Here is a 22,478-nt window from a genome sequence, read left to right on the forward strand (position 1 = left end):
GGAAGGGATAGACGGAATTTTAAAACTGTAGAATAGATAAACAAGATTATACTGTATAGCACAGGGAAATATACACAAGATCTTATGGTAGCTCACAGAGAAAAAAATGTGACAATGAATATATATGTTCATGTATAACTGAAAAATTGTGCTCTACACTGGAATTTGACACAACATAGTAAAATGATTATAAATCAATAAAAAATGTTAAAAAAAAAAAGACAACAACTTAATACTACTTTCCCTATGTGACTGACAATATGAAAACCATTTGATAATACAAAGTGTCAGTGGAGAGGTGGGGAAACAGCTATGCTCACATACTAATAAACAGTGATAACTTCCTTGCAGGACAATTTTTCTCACATCTATCAAAATGTATAAGAGACAAATCCTTTTAGATCTAGTATACAGTGTATAAACAGCCATTTCATAAAATAAGATATATGGTCATTTTACAAACACAAACACACACACACACACACACTAAATGACTGAGTTAGGAGAAAGCACACATGAAGCTAAGGAGCACCTTATCAACGCCACCCATTGATGCACATAGTGAATACACTATGCAAGCTGAACTTTGGAACAGGGAAGGGGTGCTGAGTAAAGGCCTAAAGTGTTACAAAGGAGGTACAAAAATGTAAGCCCTCTTGGAAGATGTGAAGAGCAGAAATCAACAAAAAGGCAGTGTGAGCAGCTCCAGGCAGAAGGAATGAAACATTCTAAAGCTGAGGAATGAGAATTAAATGTCTCATGGAGGTGACAGAAAAGCAGTCTGCTGTTGGGGACAGAGGGAAGGGAGCTTTCCGAGGGTGATGCCACTGCTGGGAGGAGGAGGGGACCTTCACTCTCTGAGATTCTCTACCACAGGAAGGTTTAGACTTGCTATATTAAGCAAGGGGGAGCACTGGGTGGGATTTTCACGGGGAAAGGTACAATGCAAATGGCATCTGAGGGAATCTGTGCTAAAGGTCATCGGTCATCTGTGGTTAACAGGACTAGTTATCATAGTCCTGCCAGGAGGGACGACAAACCTGAAATCGAATTGGGTTGGCAAGATTAGAAAGGACCTCTAACAATCTCAACGACAAAAATTGTTGTTAGTTTGGAAAGTTTAAATTTTTAAATTAAATACATCTTAGAACAGTGGATAAGGTGAAAATGAATCACTTTTTGGAATTAATCAAATTTTATTTTCTTATACTCTTCCTGGCTTGTGCAAGGTGAAAAGGAGTAATGCAGATTTTAGAAAATGAGTAAAACAACTAGAGGAAGTTCAATGTTTGTGACTTGAGAAAGTGCTATCATTCCCAGTATGATTGTAGGTTTTTCCCTCCCTCTTTTAAATTCATCTCAGGAGAGGGCTTTTAGGGGACCTTCCAAAGGTTAGCACTGCATAAATAGATGGCTTGAAAAATAGAATTATTGACTGAAAGAAGTCCCACCCAAGGCTGGAGCCCCCGACCTACCTGTACTTTCAACACTGAGCCACAGGAGCCCCCACGACCAGAAGCATCTCTCCCAGAGGCCTGGGGGCATCGCCGAGCTGGAAGTCTCAGAGCTGGTGTGAAGTTGACCCCTAATGCTGAAGAGATCGATCACATAACCCAGCCTCCCAGAGTTTTGAACACCAAATGCCCCGCTTGGGTCTCACTAACCATTAACTGGCCCCATGACCTGTAAAAGAAAAGCAAACTCTCCCTATTTGTTTAACTTCCACAGTTTTTCTGTTTCTTCTTCTCAATGAAAATAAATATACTTTTCTTTTTTTTCTTAGAGCAGGGGACATGAAAACACACTGTCCTTCCTCTCTGAGCCAAACATCATCAGGAAACGGTTTCCTGCACCTCTCCCACTTCCCATCATAAAACGTTAGTAAAAGCCAAGGCAGAAGTCTTTCATCTCTAGAGGATCACAAAACCCTCACTGTACCGGAATCATCTGTGGACATGTTTGTTCCCCTAGGAGGGCTCTGAGCAGCTTGAGGGCAAAAACTTTTTTTCATTTTTGCATCCCCAGTGCCCAGTACAGAGATGAGCCAACAATACATGGTTAGTGTACATTTAACAGAAAGAACGGAAGAAGATGAAGTTGGTCTCTGATAGAGAGTACTATCCCTTTATAGAATCTTGGGACTAGAAGTAAAGTCCAACCTCTAAGAAGAGACGTTCAACCTGTTGAATTCACATAAAGAAACCAAGAAGTAAAGAATGAAAATGACCCACGGAGACCCTGCTGATGGAAGTGGCAGAGCTGGCTTGGAACCAGGGTGTTTCCAGTGTACTGTGAGGCCTCTCCACTCAGGGTAGTGGCAGAAACCACAAAGCACTAGTCTGGGGGAAGGGGAAGGTAGGGTACTTGCCCAGCACTCCTTAAAGTGTAGCACATTGCTGGGAGGCAGAGAACCCACCAGCAGGGCAGTACGGAACTTTCTGGATAGTAGCTCTGTGAGGTGAGTACTGTCTACATGTAGCTTCAGGGCATAGAGGGGTTAAGTACCTTGCACGAGCTCATGCAGAGCTGGGATTTGAAGCAGGACAAGCTAGCCCAGAGGCCACACTCTGAACTACTGCACCAACAGGCTGCACCAACCACTGGACCAAACTGTGCCAGGCCTGCTCAAGACAAGGATAAAACTATCATGCACAGATCCCACTGCTCAGGCGCTGCTGCCACCAAGAAGAAGAGTGGCAGTATACAGGGCACTATTGGAGGCTGTTCTGAGGTCATAGACCAAGCCAGGTGTAGAAGTCCAGGTCCTCAGAGAAAAGATGCCAGGATGGGACTAGGTGTGCAAGAGATTTATTGGGGATAACACCTGTGAAGAGTAAGGGGAGCTGAAGATGGCAAGGAGAGCCTTTAGACCGTGATCAGGGCTGACATCTGTGAAGGACAGGGAGAAGGAAAGTCTTGGAATGCCCCACAGTTCCTAGAATGTCCTGCCAAGGGGACAGGGGAAGCCTCAAGCACAAGTCTCCTATTAAAGCAGCCCGGTGTTCTATGACAATGAGCTGTATTAGCAGCCTTATGTTGCTCCATCACTAGCTAGGGTCAGACTCAGCATAAAGACGAGGGTAGATCCGGAAAGGCAGCAGCTGGGACCATCAATCAATAAGGTTCCCCACAGCGGGAGACAGAGGACCGCATTTCTCCTGACCACCTCGCCACAGCCGGGCTAGTCATTCCAGTTATTCCAGCACACCGTTCCCTGTGCAGCAACACAGCTGGCATTTAGAGCACCTTCCCTATCACATTCATCATTTAGTACAGTGCTCTCCACACGCGGTTGGAATGGTCCTGGGCAGAATCCTGCCTTAGTATCACTGAGGGAACCTCAGGCAGACTGCTGGGCCCAACCCAGACACACCGAATGAGAATGTTTGGGGTTGGGCCCAGGACTCTGCATTCCAGTGGGTCCACAGGTGACGGTACACATAGCTGGCTCCATTTATCATGGAGGAAAGTAAAGCTCACAGAAGCCAGTGGCCTGGGGAGCACTGCTTCAGGGGGCCAGGAAAGTGGGGTCCTCCTGGAAAATGAGGTGACATGTTTTAGACCGAGAACTTTCTACCAGGAGATACTGCGGGAACATCAGTTTATAATTAGTGTATGTGGTCCATCTTCCCCAAGAGAATGTCAGCCTCAGGAGGGCAAAATTCTAGTCTCTTCTGTTCAGTGAGGTATCCCCAGAGCCTAGCACAGTGCCTACCACACGGCCAGTACTCAATACTTGCTAAGGGAAGGCACTGTGCATCTGGCAGGGCGTGCTCACTTAGAGAGGACAGTGGGAAGGGGCCTGGTACTGAGACAGCATCTAGGCCCCCATTGTAAAGTGGAGTTGGAGGCTTTGCTTGCCTAGGGTCCGGGAACACAGGGAGGCACGCAACAGACCGAGGACACTGTGTGCAGTGTCCGGGGCTCACTGTTCAGGGTTCCTGCTGTGTGCTTGCTGCCTAGAACAGTGCCTGGCATATAATATGGGCTCGTTAAATACTTGTTTTGAAAGAAAGAGAGGAAGAGAAGGGAGTGGAGGGGAAGACAGGGGAGAGGATGGCTATAGGTTACAACCCCTAGAATCCACAGAATCCCTTTCAGCGTCCCCTGCCTGCTTGTTCCCAGCTCAGATTCCCAGCCTCCTCCCCTTCCCTCAGGATCTCTAAGCTGACAGTTCCATAAGTGAATAAGCTTTTATGTATGTGCGTGCGTGCGTGCGTGCGTGCGTATTTAGAATCACTGCCTTCAGTTAGGGATGGGGAGGATATAAACTAACATAATAACTAATATAAACTAATCTTAGGAAATTATAATTATGGGCCTCACCAGTTTATGACTATAAAATGAGGTCACATTAATTTTTTAAAGTGTCGTCTTTAATAATTCTACGTGTAAATGGGTTTTTTAAAATCAAGAAGTACAAAAGCACGTGGTGAAAAATAAATCTCCACCCCCTCCTCCCAGCCCCCCAGATCTAGCAGAAGGCAGTCATTGCTAACATTTCCTTGCATGTACTTCTGGAGATACTCTGTGCCATCCTTTTCAAACGTTTTAGATATTTGCTGACCACTACACAAACCCGCTGCACCTTGCTTTTCACACTAAACAAAATTCTTTGCAACTGCCGTATTCTTTTTTTAAGGTTGCATAGAAGCCCATTAGAACTTTTCACAAAATTTTAGTGCACAACCTAAAATGGCTCAAGACCTTACCCTACTCAGTTTTCAGGAAGTCCAATTTTGCCAGGTTCCTTTCCAATTATGGAGCCTCCACTCCTGATGTTCTGTATGTACCACACATGAGCACACGTGCGTGCACAGGCACAGACAGACACGCACACATACACACACCCCTTCTCAGGACAAACCATAATGCACGAGCACAAGACAATCTCACCTCTTATGGAGAGAGAGTACTTCATGCCCTTTGTGTTCCAAACGGCCTAATTCTGCTTTCATTTTAAAGCTGTGTTCTGACTGTTTTGCCAGGAAGAATTAGTTAAAGCCTTGCTTTAAATTTGTTAGGACAAATGTACCAGAGGTGTCTCCAAGCCTCTAAATGTTGGGAAAGACTGAAAACTGCAGCTTTTAAATGACAGTTTGGTACTAAATTCTACGGTTTAGTGTTTGCTTCCTGAGATCTCCTAACTACAAAGTAAAGTGACTTCTGAACCTTGAGAGCTCGGCACTGGGTGTACAGTACTGCAGGTCGGTTCCATGAGAAGGTTGAAGGGAGAGGAGTCCCCCTGTGTTCTGTCTTCCAAGTAGTGGAAGAAATGGATTGAAAGTGACCCATTTGCCTATTTCACAGTTTTAGCTGGACTCAGCTCTGCCTGCTCCTTACCCCTGCCCCCAACATGGATCTCAAACCCACAACTAGCTTTCCTCTTGACGTCACCTTCCCCGTTGTGGGTAAGACATAGGCTGCTGCATCATCCCACTCCTGGGTTTCATTCTGGCTTTGTCTAAGGAAACATTTTCTAATTATAGCTAACAATTAGAGTGTGGTAGGATTGGAGACAAGCAGACCTGGGTTTAAACCCCAGCTCCATCTCATCCCAGCCACGTGACTTTGGACACATGGCAGCTTCTCTGAGCCCAATTTCTTCATCTGTTAATGGGCTCTGGTGAACTGCCTGACACACAGCAACTTTCTTCCTCCTCCTCTCTTTCCTTCCCCAAGTGGAGAGAGTCTCACTAACTCCTTAGCTGTCACTCTTCCCAAACCCCAAACCCCAAACATGAGAAAATGATGGCAAGGCTGCCCCTTCTGCCCTGTCTGGATGACCCCTGGATACTTAACCAAACTTTATTCCCTGGGGAGCTGATCCACTGGGATGGTTGACTGTGAAATCATCAGTCTCCATTCCCTCCCTCACACCCCTAGCAGCTCTGGCTGTTTTAAAAAGACGCACATTTACTTGCCCTGGAGAGGCAGAAGAGTAAATGGAGAATGTGGTAGCTGGAGAAACTTGGAGAAGGGCAGATGAGGCCAATGCTAATTTTACAGATCTTAAAAGGTGTATACTGCCAAGATTTCTAGAGAACGTCTAGCAATCAGAGGTAACAAAGAAAGCAAATGTAGTAGTCATCTAGCATGTCAAAGGATATCATTAATCCCTGTAATGTTACTCATGACCTATTCTGTTTTTCAGTACACGTATGTTAACTTGATTAGCATGACAAACTCATACTGTCATTCAGGTCATCTTTCAAATTTACTCTAACATTATGTATATCATTAAGTTTGTTATCTCTTTTCTCTGTTCAATCTCATCCTCCCTCCTTCTCCCCATCTCTCACATATGCACATAGCCCAGCACTCAGAGTCACAGCGGGAGGGAAAGTACACAGTCCAGGAGCTCAAATGCGGGTGTGGGAAAGGGTGGATGGGTGTGGCAGGTGTTCTCTTCTGACTGCTTGTATTTCCTCAGAGAAGTAGGAAGCAAGGTTGCCAACTGAGAGTAAAGTGGAGCGGAGGTTTTGAGTTCTGAGAAAAAAAGAGTCTGAAGTGTGACTATGATGAAGAGTGAGAATTTGCAAAGTAAACATAATAGGATCTTTAAAGAGACATTCTCTGTTGTCTCCGATGGTGACTGAAGTTTCACACTGGAAAACAAAAACCGCTAAGACTCCACCCTCCTACCTCCCATCACCCCCTCCCCCCAACATGCACCCCCACCACCACGCCCTAAGGAGACTGGAAGGACATGGAAAGACAAATTCCAGTAGGGCTTACTAGGAGGCCGACTTCCCTTCCCCACCTCCCCCAGCTGAAAATCAGCACTTTGAAGGAAAAATCATGAGAATCATATTCTGTAGGAGTTTTCCTTCCCTCCCTGAAAGGGGAGGAAAGGCGGTGCTCTACCTCACCCTCACAACAAGCCAAAAGAGGGGGAACTACCAGCTCAGACTGACGGTGACCACGTGAAGGTGACAGTGGCATCTACTTCCAAGTTGGCTGTCTGCTGAGCAGCCTGATCTGTCCTCTGTGAGAGGGATGGGGGGTATGTAGAGAGAACAGCAGGTGGGACAGCCTGCACTGCACTGCACTGCACTGGTGGATGTGACCAGGAAGGATGAGTTTCCCTCAGGATGAGTGGAGCCCTCAGAAGACAACCAGCTTGAGCCTTTCCCACCAATGCTCTACTGAAGAGGGTGGTCTCAGGGCAACACTGGAGAGGGACAGGGAACCCCAAAAGAGGGAGGGGAGGAATGAAAGAGGCATCCATGTCCCCGTTTCTCCTCTAAGCCCCTTGGCTTGGGACTGACTGTAGTGGGAAAGAAAGAGGGCAAGTTATTAAAGTCTTAGAATTGATTAAACTGAACTGGGATTCCCACTTCTGGGTACATACCCAAAGGAAATGAAAACGGGGTATCAAAGAGGTAGCTGTGCCCCAAAGAGGTAGCTGTGCCCCAGGCTCTGGTGAACTGCCTGACACACAGCAGCTTTCTTCTTCCTCCTCTCTTTCCTTTACTGCAGTATTATTCACAATAGCCAAGACAGGGAAACAACCTAAGTGTCCGTCAACAGATGAATGGATAAAGATTTGGTACATACATACAATGGAGTATTATTTAGCTATGAGAAAGAAGGAAATCCTGCCATTTGTGGTAACATATGGACCTTTGGACATTATGCTAAGTGAAATAAGCCAGACAGAGAAAAACAAGTATTACAAGATACCACTTATATGTGGAATCTAAAAAAACAAAGCCAAACTAATAGAAATAGAGTAGAAAAGTAGTTGCCAGGGGCTGGGGGGTGGGGGTAGTGGTGACAGAAATAGGGAGAGGTTGGTAAAAGGGTACAAACTTTTGGCTATACGATGAATAAGGTCTGAATACCTAATGTAAAAATAGTGACTATAGTTGATAACACTATATATTGTGTAGCTGAAATTTGCTAAGATAGAACATAAATGTTTTCACCGAAAAAAACAGATAAATATGTGAAGTGATGGATATGTTAATTAACTAGATGAAGGAAAACCTTTCACAATATATACGTGTATCAAATCACTACAATGTACACTTTAAATATCTTACGATTTTCTATGTCATTTATACCTGGATAAAGCTTAAAATTTTTAAAACTTCACTGGGATGGACTGGATTGAGTTTTTAATACCAGCCCCCTCCAAAGACCAAAAACTGTGTAAAGATGACACTAAGGGGCAGGAAAAGCAGCTTCCACAGAGTATGTATGAAGGCAGTAGCTGGAGGAAAAGAAAATAATTTCATGTTTGCTTCTCACTAAATTCAGACCATTCACCAAACCAGTTACAGAGATAAAACAAGTCATGCCCTAGATTCTACTTGTTAAAATACTCTTCTTCCCTTTTCTATATTGTAAGGTTTAGGCATCTCACTTCTGCTGTTTGGTCAGTGCTAATAGATTTCTAGTGTTCGGCCTTGAAACTGTAGGCTCTCCTGACTACTGATAAAAGAAACCCCAGAAAGACAAGGCGAAAATGTTTCCTCTTCTACAGCTGCAGAAAAGCACACGCAATTACGCATTACAATGTCAGTTTTTATCAAATGGAAAATTAAAAAGTCACAGGAGTCTCCATGTTAGTCTTCTGCTCAAGAATCTTGTGTAAAAATGTATATACTGTTTTCTATTATTCTAAAGCTGTCCTCAAAATATTCCTACAAAGGAGTTATCTTGTACATCTGAATTTAAGATGTTATTACCATGTTGTATAAATGATAAACCCCCACCTCCAAAAGAATACAATTCTGACTGCCCTGCTGAAGAATCTATTGTCCTAGTTGTAACATTTAAAACACATTTGTTTTGTGAAGTATTTAAGTATATATGAGTTTTCTGAGCCAGAAAAAAAGCTTTGGAATCTTCTTCTCCCTTTATGTATGAAAGAAAGATAAATGCCACGCCTTTGCTGGAGTCCTGCTTCAGATACATACTTGAGAACTTTGTCTCATTTAACTCAGCATACAGGCCTGGTTGAAGCATCAAGCCCTCCATGTCTCATAGGCCAACACAGGTCACTCCTGGCAATCTGGAAGTACAGGGTGTCTGAAACACATGCTGCATGTTAAAAGCATTCACGTCAACACAACTTGATGAACTTTCAAAGTAAATATTTATTTAATGTCGCTAATGGGCCAGACAGGGAGGCCACAAAAGGAATGAGACACAGTCCCTCACAAGCAGCTTGAGATCAACCCAAAAGGCACACGATCACCACACACCAGGACAGTGTGGGGACAGAAGGCTTGTCGGGGTAGTGAGAAAGGGCCTGAACAGTCAGAGTGGCTGCCATCTAAGAGGTGCTGCTTGAGGTGGGGCTTGAAGGGTGAGTAAGAATTTACCAGGGGAAAAAGAGTGGGAAAAGCACCAAGAAATGAAGAGAGGGGGTGAGTGGTCATTGGAACATGCTTAGAAGTGCAGCATGACCATTGTGTATTTGAAAAGATCACTCTGGATGGCAATGAGGAAGGTAGGACTGGAATTAGAGGCACCAGACAGGAGGCTAATAAGCAACATTCATTTAATATATACTGAATAGGTATCTCCTGTGTGCCCAGGCACCATGCTAAGTTCTCTCTGGAGGAGAATAAAGACAAGCAAACAGGCAACAACAAAACAGACCCCATGTCAAATGCCATGCCCAGGAAAGTACGGGGTGCAGCTAGGAGCAGCATCTCCCGACCTGAATAGCCTGGATTGCAGAAATCCAGCTGAAAACTACTTGGTGCAACAAGGTAAAAGAGGTGACAGGTTTGAAGGATATTTAGGAGGTAGAACCTTCTAGCAGATGATACTGGGACCCCACATACACTTCTCACTGTTCCCATGCACCATACAGCTTGCCACTGCAAGCATATCTGAGTCTCTACCTGAAGACACTCATGTTTGGATTCCACAAGAGGAAGGCCAGGAAGCACCAGGGAGTCAGCATCTCTGGAAGTGTTCCTCAATCAACGTCAGATGGAAGTCAGTGGATAAACACCCCAGGTCGGCTTGCCCCTCAGGTGAGACAACTCTTGAATGCCTTGGGCAGAGGACCCAGATGGTCTAAGTCCCAACTGCCCACAGTGGTAACCTGCTCATTAATGTACTTTTTCCTGGCTCCCCTCCCTTCCCTGTCTCACTTCCCCATTCTCCTAACAGTGCTTCCTGGAATCACCTCCCAAATAAACTATTTGCACTCAAGTCCTTGTCTCAGAGTCCACTTTTGGGAACTTAACCTGAAACAAATAGAAAAAACTTGGTGAAAGATTAGCTGGTAAAAAAATGAAGACTCAGATACGAGGCTACAAGATTTTTAATCTGGGAGATGCTGACCCCATCAACTGAGATAAAGACTCTTCAGGAGGTGGGGTGGACGTAGCTCAGTGGTAGAGTACATATTTAGCATGCACAAGGTCCTGGGTTCATTTCCTAGTACCTCTATTTAAAAAAAAAAAAAAAAGAGGCTGATAATGGGGACACCTCTCCTGAACAGCTAGAGAACTTGATCTGGAATAAGGAAGCCTGCAAGTGCCTGGGTGAAAGGAGAAACCCTGTTTCTTTAAGGAGAGTGTGTTTCTACTCAGCAGTGCGACTCAACTGTCTGAAAGGGGCAACGGGACAGCTCTCCAACCCACAGACTCTTTACTGCTTCCTGCCCAGGATGGCCCAGAACAGAAGCAGCTTCTCAGGGAGGAAGTCCATCTCCTAGCCGAGACTGTACCACTGGCTGCCCCACTCCACCTCTCCCCACCACTCACATCCAGACAGCCAGCGAAAATCATTTAATGCCTGCCTGTGCGAGGACTGTTCTGGGTGCTACAGGCCCAACCATGAGCAAGGCCCATCAAGTCCCTGACTTCAATGAGCTTACTGCAGACACCGAAAATCATCAAGTAAGCAAACAAGTAAAAAATATAATTTCCGGTGGTGACAAGTGCTTACAAAAAAAAAAAAAAAAAGACTCCTCGGGATAAGAGGGATAGATCTGGGGCAGGGTAAGGAGGACAGGATAAGTTTGGAAAGACTGAGCTTCAGGTGCCCAAGGGACTATCATCTCAAAATTCCCTGAGTACAAGGTTAAGACTCTTGACTTTGAAAAAAATGAAACTGAACAGAAAAGGGACTACACAAGAGGAGAAACCACCAGAAATGAATGTCACTTCTCCCTAAAGGGTAATTACAGTATCTTCCTTTGACCTAAGAGAATACAAAGCCCTAGCTGTCTCTTCCAGCCGGTTTCTGTATTCTAGCTTCTCATAATTGGAAGGACTCACTCCTTTAAAACCATACATCACTCCCCACCAGCAGCCAGCAATGGCAGCTGTAGAATCACTGTCTCCACCGTGGAAAAAGGCTCGGTGGGCAAGCTCCTTCCAGGAGTCTCCTGCAGCCAGAATGGCATCATAGGCAATCAGGGGAGCATCATGTCCACTGCTGCCGCCCCAGCCAGAGTAGCTCACGGAGGTGTAGAACTGATCCCTCTCCTTCACATCAAAGGGCTTGGGGAAGGTAGGGACTGATTTGCCATCCCAAATCCCTCTGAGTTTTAGGTACTTTTCCCATTGGTCTTGGAAGTAAGACCTGTAGGAAGGAAAACATCTGCAGTCAATTAAAAAAATAGAGTCAAAAGCCATTAGGAAAGGTACCAGGTAGATATGTGAACAGGGAAAATTTCAAGATGACTTCAATTTCTGGTACTAACATCATACGATATAAAAAAATCAAAATGAGCTCTAAGTGACATTCATTCGATAAATTTTTGCTAAGGAATAATATAAGGCCTTGATAACACAAGTAAAAGGTCAGAAATAAAGGTTTGTTTTTCCTGAGTTGAGAATCATGTCAAGTGTCAACTTTCAAGGGGGAACTTTATTTAGTCTGTCATTATGTATGTTATCATTTATTTTGTATTACTTTCTTAACAGAAATTGTCCATATTTAAGGTGTATGTGATCATTTGACATACATACACAGTGAAAAGAGCACTACCATCAACCTAATTAATACATCATATCCTTATATAGTTATATTTTTTTTTTCAAGAGGGAATTTTGGAACTTCATGACCATGGGTGATTTCAGCAGAAAGCCTCTGGACCTTTTTATTCTAAGAAAGGCAATCTGAAGTGAACTCACAAAAAGGGGAAGATGTGGCCTTATCACTTATTAATTAGCTGGTGGAAAAACCTATCTCTCAGGCATTTTAACAAAGGATTTCAAAATATTGTGTGTCAAGACAACACTGAAAAGACAAATTCCAGGAAATGAGCAGGAAAGTTCACCTCGGTAAAGAACAGCCAGCCACAAAAACTATAGAAAGCTGTAATACGGAACAGGATTCCTATACATAAGGGAAGCACTGAGGTCTTCACTTGGCTACTTGGTGGCCACCACTGTTGGGACTGAAATCCTTAGCAGGTGGGAGGGGCTGGGCGCAGTGGATGACAAAACTGGACAGTGAGAACCATGACAGTTGCTACATTCTATGAGTTTTAGGCATACACGTGCATGCACATGCGTGCACAGATTCAATCATTTTCTAGCAGGAGAGTGTACCTACAAACTTACCAGTGTTGAAGATTCTGCTCCACAAAGTAGCCTGATTGGACAATGTACTTTTTAGCTTTCGGTAGCACCTCTATCAGTCCTCTCCCCCACTGCTGGGGAGGCTTGCTATTCACAGCATAGGCTGTAAAAAGAGCAGACACAAGGGCTCCCAGGTAGCCTGTGGGATGGTGGTGGGTCATCCGGCCACTTTCGATGCTCACCTGGATCAGGGTGTCCAGCTGGCTGCGGTGGGGAAACCGAAGACCGATGCACATGGCCCGCATGGCAGCCCCACAGCCGCCCTCATGGCTGTTAAAGGGAATCCTCCAGCCATTAGCTTTGTCTGGCTCCAGAAGCATGGCGTTCTGCATTGAGGCACCCCCTGGGAAGAGCCAGGTAGGGCATGGGGTCAGTGTAACCAAAGCAGAGGCCCCACAGGAGGAGAAAACCAAGCCCTGTCTCCAGCTTTCTTTGACAGAAAAACTATGAAGTGTGATCATGAATGCGCCCAAACTCCAAACCCCAAGCCAACATTGTGACTTACTTACACCTGAGACCCTTGGGTGTATGAGGGGGAAGCTTTCATCAGGAGGTATTATGAGCTGAACTGTGTTCCCCAAAATTCATATGTTGAAGCCCTAACCCCTTGGACTTTGGAATGCGCCTGTATTTGGAGGTAGGGCTTTTTAAAAAGTGATAAAGTTAAATGAGAATGTTAGGGTGGGCCCTAATTCAACCTGACAGGTGTCCCAGTAAGAGGAGGAAATTGGGATACACAAAGAGATACCAAGAATGTGAGCTGTGAGAGGAGACAGCTAGAAGGAAACTATCTACAAGCCAAAGAGAAAGGCCTTCAGAAGAAATGAAACTGACACCTGGATCCCTTCTAGCTTCCAGAACAGTGAGAAAATTATTATTTGTTGTTTTAGCCACCCGGTCTGTGGTATTTTGTTATGGCAGCTCAAACTAACACCGGAGAAGCTATGGAAAAGGTAATTCACATCAGCTGGTGGCCCAAGATGCTGTAACAAGTTCCCAAAGTGAGCAAGAACCACTTGTGAGCAGACCTGGAAACAGAAAAGGAGTCTCTACAAGACCTTTTCCAGACTCCTTTAAAAAGAAAAAAAAAAATTTTACACTCATTTATTACAGAAAACTTAAAAACTACAGATAAGTAAAAGGATATAAGGAACTATAAATACTCCCATCACCCAGACACAATTATTAACATCTTTGTGTATATTCTTCCATACCTCTCCCAACAGAAGTATACACATACTTTTGATGACAATGGATTTATAAGATACATAGTGTTTTGTAATCTACCTTTTTTTTTTTTTTGCTTAATACATAATATCTTTCCAGGTCAGTAAATATTTATGTGCATAATTTTAAATGTCTGCAGATGTGTCACCATAATAAATTACAAAAACATTAAGGTTTTTTCTATTTTTATCACAACTATAAAAACTAATGTCTCCTTGATATTTAATCTCAATCAACATTTTTAATCGCTTCCTTGGGCTTGCTTTATTCTCCACCTGCCCAAGACGGCCTCTGGCTACTCTCACCTGGTGCCCGGCCGTCCATGTCTCCCATGCAGTCTTGGTAGTGCTTAGCAAGGAGGGAATATAGGCGAGCCAAGTTCAAGACGTTGCCAGCTTCCAGGAGTGCTTCTGCCGTGGCCAGGTGCATCACTGTGTCATCACTGACTCTCCATCTCTCCACATCTATGGCATCCAAGCCGCCAAGCTGGGCCAGCTGCCTGTGAATCTCTTCCCCGTTCCGGAGGAACTCCCACTTCCCATTGAAGTACCCCAAGGCATCTCCAGCTGCACTCAGCACCATGGCAGCCACATACTTCTCGATTAGTCCCCCACACATGGTGAGGCTGTCTCTGAGGGAATATTAAGACACACAAAAGATGAGGAGAAAGAAAAATCAGAAAAAATATTAGCTTTATCTATATTTTATTGAGTACTCACTCTTTGTAGGCACTGTATTAAGGGCATCTCATTTAATCCTCACAGCTGCTCTATGAAGAGTGGAAAAGGCCTAGTTTATGGATGAGTAAATCAAGGTAACGCAGTACCAGAAATGTTAAGTGAATTGTCTCAGGTTACGGAGCTAATAAGGGGCAAGGAAGGGACTCCAGCTTAGGTCCATCTGACTCCAAAGTCCACAATTCTAACTATGACTCCACCTTTGCCTCTCCATGAACGGCCAGCCCACTAACTTCTACAAGTCAACCAAGCTTGTCATTTTCTTTTTTAAATCTGAATTTGGCCTTGGAAGTGCATTCCTCCTTGACTTAAATAATAACTTTCCACTGGTATCACAATGCCCTGTTTGCAAAAGACCTGCATATTCTCTGTCTCATTAGTAGGCAGGGATTACAGTATGCATTTCACTGTTAAGAAAAATGAGGCTCAGAGAAGGTAAATTCACACAACCAATGAATGGAAGCCCTGGGACCCAAGTCTGATTCTGGTCCACTTTGCCTCAGCACAGACCTACTTAGCTTGAGCAACCTCTTTGTGCCTCACCTTCTACAATCTGTAAAGCAGTGGCAACCTCGTGGGTTTGCTGTGAGGAGTAAATGAATTAATTTTTATAAAGCACTTAAAACAGTGCTTAGCAGATAGTAAACAGTATTTTTATTGTTCACACACAACCAGGGAAAAGGATTTTTCTATTAATTGAACTAAAATACTTCCTCTCCACAATCTTCCTCTCCACAGCAATATTTAAATTGTTTTCCTTCTAAATGACTGACTTCTGGAGTCTTAGGCTCTCAGCTAATACATGAACCTAGTTCCTGGTTAAGTGCTGGTTTCCCTGTAGGTGCATTTCCAGTTCCCCACTGCGCCCTACTGCCTGCAGCATTCATATTCAAAGCCCTCCACCGTCTGCCCCTACTCTTTCATCCACTCCACTTGCACAGGCCAGGCAAACACTTTTACACGCTGGTGGACTTGCTCATTCTCCCCTCAGCTCAAGCTCTTTCCCCACCCAAGATCTGCCTTCTCTGCCTCCACTTAGCTAAACCCTATTTCCTCAGGGTTAAGTAAGTCAAGACTGAACAGATCACTACTGATCATGCTGAGTTTCTTGGCTCAAAAAAGGTGTCTATAAAATGTTATTTACATATTGTATTGTTCATAAATGATGCCTAGGAACTAGAGTTCTGGGCTAATAGTCCTAGCTCTGCCCAAAATCAGGTGTGACTATGGACAAGCCACTCATCCTGGACCTATGTTTTCCCACAGTAAATTGTACTGTGTAAATTACAGATACAGCCTGGGATGCGTCCTGTGCTGAGAGCGTCAGAGACCAAACTTAGTTGGCTTCTGAGGACCAACTTTTAACCCCCCCCCCCCCCCCGTACCCTCTCCCAAAGTCCTCAGCTTCCTTTCTGTAACTCCTTCTGGTTTCATCAGAATGTGTGTTTTTGTGAGTTGTGAGCCGGGCTGGGGTAAGATCACCAACTCATTCTGTTGGAAAACTTCCTTTAGCTTTTACACGCACCGCTCTGGCCTCCCGCTCTCAGAACGCTGTTACTTTTTACAGTTTACAGTCTCACATAGGAATTATAAATTCAAAACAGAGGTCTAGTAAGCTGCTTCCCGACAGCCCTCTGCTTTTTTTGTTTTTCTTTTGGTGGTGGTGGTGGTGGTGGGGAGACACGCCCAGCCCTAGAAGGAGGTGGGAGGTGGCCCCCAGGTCACCGCGGGGTAGGAGAGAGCCCGAGGGACGCGGGAGGGGTATACCGGGTCGCCGAGGGAGAGGGAGCGGGGAAAGCGCGCGGGAGACCGGACGGGGAGGGTGGGGAGGGGAGCGAGCGTGGTGGCCGACAGCGGGGAGGGGTACCTGGTGGCTGCAGGGGGTGCAGCGCACGCGCGCCCACAGCAGGGCGGGGCGCCCGTTGTTCGGGGTGCAGAGAGGCTCAGGGCACCGAGGCGGAGCGCGCCGCCGCGCTCAAGGACCGCGTCCAGGTTCAACGGACCGTGGACAAGTGCCTGGCGTCTGCAGGCTCGCGGACCTCAGCTCGAGCGAGTTGCGGGACCGCGAAAGCGCTTCCCGGCACCACAGCGGCCTTCTGGGCCCAGACGGGGCGGGCGGCAGCGCCAGCGTCACCGGCCCCCTTAGCTCCAGAGGGCGCGGGATAGCACCGCGCGCCGCGAAATGGCGCGGGTCTCGACCACACCTCTCGTGAGACTATCGGAACTCACGCGTGATCCCAGGTGGACGCCTCGGCCTTTCCTCGCGTCCCGAACGACATGGCGCCCTAATCCTGGAGAAGGGTTCTAAGTGCGTCCGCCGCCGTTGTCACGGTTCTGAGTCCCCGCCCATAGTACCCACTACCTCTTAGGGTGGTTGCTAGGATTAAATTAATTTTAACTCTCGTCATTTATTTGGTAGCAGAATGGAAAATTTTCATCCTGATAGTAAATACAAGCAAAGAAAAACTAAGGGTATTTTTGTCTGAATAAATTAATAATATCACCTTACAAGAATTAGAATCACTGTGTGCAGATATTCTATGTACGTCTCTAGAATTTTAATTTGCTGTGCCTATCATTCTGGCTACAGATATTAAACCCTTACTATGTATCAGGTGAATGCTGGGCCTTGACACCACCCCGCTTTCAGGGCTTGATCTCACTTTAGTCTATTGACATATTTTTTGTTTTTTAATAAAATTTTTTGGATGATAAAAATAATGCATACTTACAGTAGAAAAGCTGTGAAAGCTTCTGGGAAGCTCGCTTTTAAAAATACCCTCATGTGTGCACAAAGATTCCTGGATTTCTTTCCGGAGTTGTTTCTCATAGCAGAAAATTGGAAATAACCCCAGTATCTGTTTACAGGGGAGAATGAGTTTCCTTCTTCTAAATTATGGCGTAATTATGGAAATTTTTTAAAAAGTAGACATTTATTTAAATCAGAAGACTTTGGGTAAATAATTAGACTCACAAGGGAAGAGCTTAAGTTAAAAAAAATCAAATTTTACAAGGAGGAATATACAAGATCTTATTTATGTAAAAAAAAAAGAGCTCTGTGTGTGTGTGTGTGTGTGTAAAATGACTGAAAGGATACACATTGAATTAATAATGATTATCACTTAAAAGGCTAATAGAGTTTTCTGGGAGTAGGGATAGAGATAAGGGGGAACTTTTAATCTTTCACAATAAGAATTTTTGTATATTATGTGTATAAAGAAATTTTAGAAAACAGAAAAAATAGTAACTATCCACATTCTACCACTCATATTGTAAATACTTATAGTCTTTATTTTATGCACTTTTTAAAAAAAAAATCACATCATTTTGTGTATACATTTTACATCTTTTTTTAAACCACTGAGCTTTACATTGTAAGTATTCCTCTCTGTGATTTGTAATAGTATTATTACTATAATTGATTCCAGATGTTCAAATAACATAATGCTCTAGGATAAACTCCCTTTCACGTTGATACAAAGAAATATGAGGCTCTGATGTTCAGTTCCTCTTCAACCACACCATGGCCAAGGCTGGTTCAACAGAAGGAAAACAGAAGTATAGATAATTTAAAAACGGGGGATTAAATAAATCTTTGCCACTTCATGGGCCTGAATGTGTAATACCATGGCTAGTTAAACCGTGAGAGCTAAAATTAAAAAAAGAGAGAGCTACAATAAATGGTTAATAGACAGGGCCCCTTGAACTCTCTAGCAGATACAAAATGACAAAAACTTTCAAAGGAAAACATACCACAAGATAGGATCTCAATATACATTTGTTAAAATGAATTAAGTGGGGGGAAAATGAAATAGGGGCTTTTCAAAAGTCTTTTGAGAAGAAAATAGAAGAAAGCTAGTCCAGGAGAAATAGGAAGCCAAAAGCAGCAATTCACGTATCTTGTATCATCAGTTCAACTCAGAAGACTTAGTAAGCATCTGTGATGGTTAATTTTATGTGTCAACTTGGCTAGAAAATAGTACCCAGATAGGTGGTCAAACAATTTTCTAGATATTTCTGGGAAGGTCTTTTAAAGATGAAATTAGCAGTGAAATCAGTAGACCTGGAGCAAGCCTATTATCTTCCATAATGTAAGTGGGCCTTTCCCATTTACTTGAAGACCTTAATAGAAAAAAAGACTGACCTCACCCAAAGAAGAAGGAATTCTGCCAGTAGATTGTCTTTAGTTGGAGCTGTAATATCAGCTCTTAACCTGGGTCTCCAGCCTGCTGGCCTATCCTGCAGATTTTGAACTTACCAACATCTACAATCACATGAGCCAATTCCTTAAGTCTTTCTCTCCATAAATGGATTGATTTTGTTTCTCTGGAGAACCTTAATACAGCATATAAAATGTGCTAGGCACTCCCTGCAGTTACAGAGGTAAGGCAAGAATCACACTAACAGAGGAGACTATACACTAAAAGGGTATAATGATATTAGGGCATGAGCACTAACAAAGGAGAATGGTCAAGGTACAAGGTCAGCAAATATGAGAGAGACATTATCAGCTTAGAGCATTCAGAGAAGGCATCCAGTGAAAATTATATCTGAAGAATAATTAAGAAGACAAACTAAAATTTTCAGATGTCCAGAAATAACCCAAACAGAACACAGGAGAAGCAAAGATTTATTAAAAAAAAAAAAAAAGGTAAAAGCAAAGATGCAAGTTTAGGTTGACATTTCTTCCTCAATGATGCACAGTTGCTCCATCCCACTTCATTGCTGAGGCATGAATTATTTTCCAGTCAAGCCTGTTCACTGGGTTATGAATGTGGTCACGGTTTTAAACTTTCTCCTTTCCTGTTTTACTGAGTCTTTCTAAACTTATCTCTAAGATTGAGTACCAGATTTGCACAAGGGAAATCTAGTATCCTCCTGGAGGATTTTAAAGAAAGCTAGGAAAGAAGACTCAAAGATCAGCTTATCAAGGAAAACAGGCTGTCTGGCCCCTAGTCCCAAAGTACTTTTTAAAAGTAGAATACACATGTACATAAGAGCAAACTTTAAATCAAAAAAGGTCAACATCAGAAGGGATACTTGCACAACCTGTCACTTTATAGTGAGGAAACAGGCCCAGTGAATTGAAGAGAGTTCCTCAGGTGAAAGACTAAATACTGATTTCCATGAACACTCTGAACCTCTTGAGCTCGATTTTTAAAATATTTCATGCTCCTTCCAAAAGAGGCCTCCACTTGATGATAGTATAGAAGTAGTATTTAAAGAAAAATCTGACATGTGCTGTAATTCTAATAAGCAGGCAGTGATCAATATGGTAGAAAGTGGGGATGAAGACACTGTACAGGGAGATGCAAAAGAGATCAGTGGCTACAAATAGATGTTTAAGGAGCTGGCAGTGGCTTCTGTCCTTCTAAGCAGAACAGAAACAGACCTAGGGGAAGTCCATGTTCCTCCTTCCCCTCTTCCTTCATGCCTCCACAAGTGCTGTGCTTGCTTCTGTAAGTCGTGATTTCCCAGCCTTTGATCTGGATATCCACATAGATTTTGAAACCTTCTTTGGTACATTTTTTTCACTAAATGGCCTCCACTGCTCAGCTTCTCCCAGTCCTGCTGGGATTTCCCACAGGGAGGGAAGCTCGGCTGGCAGCCTAGTCCCCAGGCTCCCTTTCCTGGGTCTGCAATGGACCTTCAGTCCTGTGGAACTTCACTGCTCACAAGGTTGGCTCTCAGTAGGTGAGAATACAGCTTCCAGGGAATAGAAAGTGACCACTCCTGAAACCGAACACCTGGGGAGCCTTGCTTCAGTTTCTTTCTTCTCTCATACAGCCTCTGCTCCACAATCATTCCACTAGGGTCAGCCTAGTCTAGCCTACGTGGATCTGCTCTCATTTGTGTTTCTAGAAGAATCCATTAGACTGTGGGTAAAGAAAAAACCTAGTCAGGGGAAATTTGGTGCTCTCATCTTTTTAACCTCTCCTCCTCCCTCTGACGAGGTATCAGTTTCCTCACCCTTGCTCTACAGCATTCATTCCTAAAACCGCTCTTTGGAGAGAACTGAAGTTTAGGGTGGAGAATCTAAAAAGTGAAATTGAAACCAAGACTTCACAAAGGAAGCTGGTTTAGGCAGGTTTCCTAGTGGTGACAGCTGCTGGAGAGTCCCTCAACCTCCCCGTGTGGACACCAGAGAAATCAGTTCAGGATCAGAAGGGATTCAGAGTGAGGGTGCTGTCAAGGCTCTTCACCCCCATTAAATTCTGCTGCTCTTTATGGTGCCGGACATGTATAAATCAGGCTACAAATGGCCATATTTCAAATAGCAGCTAAATGTATCTGTGCAAGGTGTACTTTAAATGTTGCCCTTTTTGGGAATAGTTGATGAGAGGTAAATCCCCTCTTTCTACTCAGGCTACGCAATCTCTCTTTAATTGTATGCATAGAATTAGACTACTCCCTTCCCCCCACCCCCTCCATTTTTTTGAAATCTGGAGACCATGACTTTTGTTAAAGATTGATTTTCCCCTATGTCACTTCGTCAATAAGAAACAAAGGGCACACAATGATTTCACTTCTGGGGAAAATATGCAAGAAGGAAGAAAGGAGTTGGGGGAAGGGGAGGAAGAAAAGAGGAGGGTGAAGGAAGATGGTTACTTCCCCTTGGGGTAGTTAAATCGCTTAGTGTGTTCTTACTGTTCAATCTCTAACGGGCTGTTCACTGGACTCTTGAGCTGTCATTTAGTCCAGCTTGATTTCATGACGGCTACACTGTCCCATTATAAAAGCACCAAAATCATCTCTGGCTTCTTCTACTGCCTTATGGTTGGCTCCTTACTATGTTTCTTAGGGAACAAGGAAAATGAAATAGAAAACTGAAAAAAAAAAAAAGTGACTTTGCCAGGAGCTCTGATGGACAGTGTGGGTAGGAGGCCAATGTCTGTGGTGACTCTGAATCCCCAGAATCCTAGAATCACAAACTGGCCAGGATTCCAGGGCAGTCCCCTACCCTCAAGCAGAGAAGCCTCATCTCTCAGGGATACAAGGTTCTTCTCTTAAAGAATCAAGTAATAAGACCCTGCAACCTCCTTTGAAAGTTGCCCTTTCCAGTTTCATCAGAAAAAAAAATTCTTTAAACACAACCAAAATATCAAAAGTTCTTTAGCTTTAACTTAAGATTATTTTCTCTAGTTTGGTCATCCACAGAGGTGAAGGGCATTAACATCCATTAAAAGCTCAAGACAAATAAACAGAAATACCTCAAGGCAGTGAAGGATCATTTTTAAGAACCTTAAGACCACTTGACCAGTCTTAAAAACAAATCTCAGCTCTCCACTGATTGCTCTTTTCTCTGAATTACTCAGTTTAATATCCTTTTTATTATTGCCTGTTACTTTTTTCTGGATCCATTTCTACATTTAGTTTGAAACTGAATGGAATATTTCAATAAGGATTTGGACTCATGTTGAAAGATAACAAAGATAATTCCTGGCCCTGGTATGTCATATTTCCGCTCATATCTCCCACTATTTTGTTGGCACTATCAGTATCCTACAGACTCAGATTTGCCTGGTTGCCCTGGTCTTTTTTTGTGATTGCTTGTTTCTTTTCTTAGGGTCTGTCCACCTTGTACTTATCTATCCCATTCTGCTCACTTTTGCATCCCCAAGGCTTGACACTGTTCGAGGCACACAGTAGGTACTTAATAAATTTGGGGGAATTGGCTTGATGTGGCAAAGGAGTGGTATGGACCTTAGGAACTCAGAGAAGGGGATTAGAAGAGTCAAAGAGAGCGTCTCAAGGAAGTGATGTTTGGAATGCTCCTTTAAGGAAGGAAGATGTTTGGATGGGCAAAGAGAATGGGGAAAGGTGGTATAGGAAGTTATAGTGGAGTCAAGTTTTCAGGCAGAGAGTAAAGTGCCAAAAGCAGGAGGGAGAGAGACATTGGACAACAGGGAAAGAGCCCTCAGTTTAGACCAGAGTTAGCTCTGAATGTCCA

General features: G+C 43.8%; 2 protein-coding genes across 10 annotated transcripts in view; both read right to left on the reverse strand.

Annotated features, from left to right (window-relative positions):
* Positions 1–12,879, reverse strand: part of PLA1A (phospholipase A1 member A) — a 47,501-nt gene extending 34,622 nt beyond the window's left edge. The window contains exon 1 of one of the 7 annotated variants that reach the window (XM_031455207.2): positions 1,476–2,127. In XM_031455207.2, the coding sequence (XP_031311067.1) occupies positions 1,476–1,545 (70 nt within the window). In that variant the 5' untranslated portion in view covers positions 1,546–2,127. Of the gene's footprint in view, positions 1–1,475; positions 2,160–12,745 lie in introns of those variants that run through there. The other 6 variants (XM_031455216.2, XM_031455223.2, XM_010981575.3 and 3 more) reach the window with 6 other exon arrangements.
* ADPRH (ADP-ribosylarginine hydrolase) lies at positions 9,088–16,887 on the reverse strand. 3 transcript variants are annotated; one of them, XM_010981574.3, is made up of 4 exons: positions 16,757–16,887; positions 14,096–14,421; positions 12,546–12,906; positions 9,088–11,559 (listed from the first exon to the last, which is right to left on the reverse strand). In XM_010981574.3, exons 1-4 carry the CDS (start codon positions 16,804–16,806, stop codon positions 11,145–11,147), a joined length of 1,152 nt encoding a protein of 383 aa, XP_010979876.1. In that variant the 5' UTR covers positions 16,807–16,887; the 3' UTR covers positions 9,088–11,144. The 3 variants fall into 3 exon arrangements, with proteins under 3 accessions (XP_010979876.1, XP_031311109.1, XP_064350976.1); XM_031455249.2 differs by lacking the exon at positions 16,757–16,887 and adding an exon at positions 16,395–16,740; XM_064494906.1 differs by lacking the exon at positions 16,757–16,887 and adding an exon at positions 14,510–15,885.
* Between the last annotated feature and the right edge of the window lie 5,591 nt (positions 16,888–22,478).

This window comes from Camelus dromedarius, chromosome 2 (assembly GCF_036321535.1).
Source record: "Camelus dromedarius isolate mCamDro1 chromosome 2, mCamDro1.pat, whole genome shotgun sequence".
Lineage (NCBI taxonomy): Eukaryota > Metazoa > Chordata > Mammalia > Artiodactyla > Camelidae > Camelus > Camelus dromedarius.

Excerpts from the sequence above, each read along its gene's own strand:
- ADPRH (XM_010981574.3), bottom strand. The coding sequence starts at position 16,806 with ATGTCGTTCGGGACGCGAGGAAAGGCCGAGGCGTCCACCTGGGATCAC. Across the intron at positions 14,422-16,756 it reads GCGTCCACCTGGGATCACGC|AGACAGCCTCACCATGTGTG; the intron begins GTGAGTTCCGAT and ends ATATTCCCTCAG. Across the intron at positions 11,560-12,545 it reads GAGCAGAATCTTCAACACTG|GTCTTACTTCCAAGACCAAT; the intron begins GTAAGTTTGTAG and ends TCCTTCCTACAG.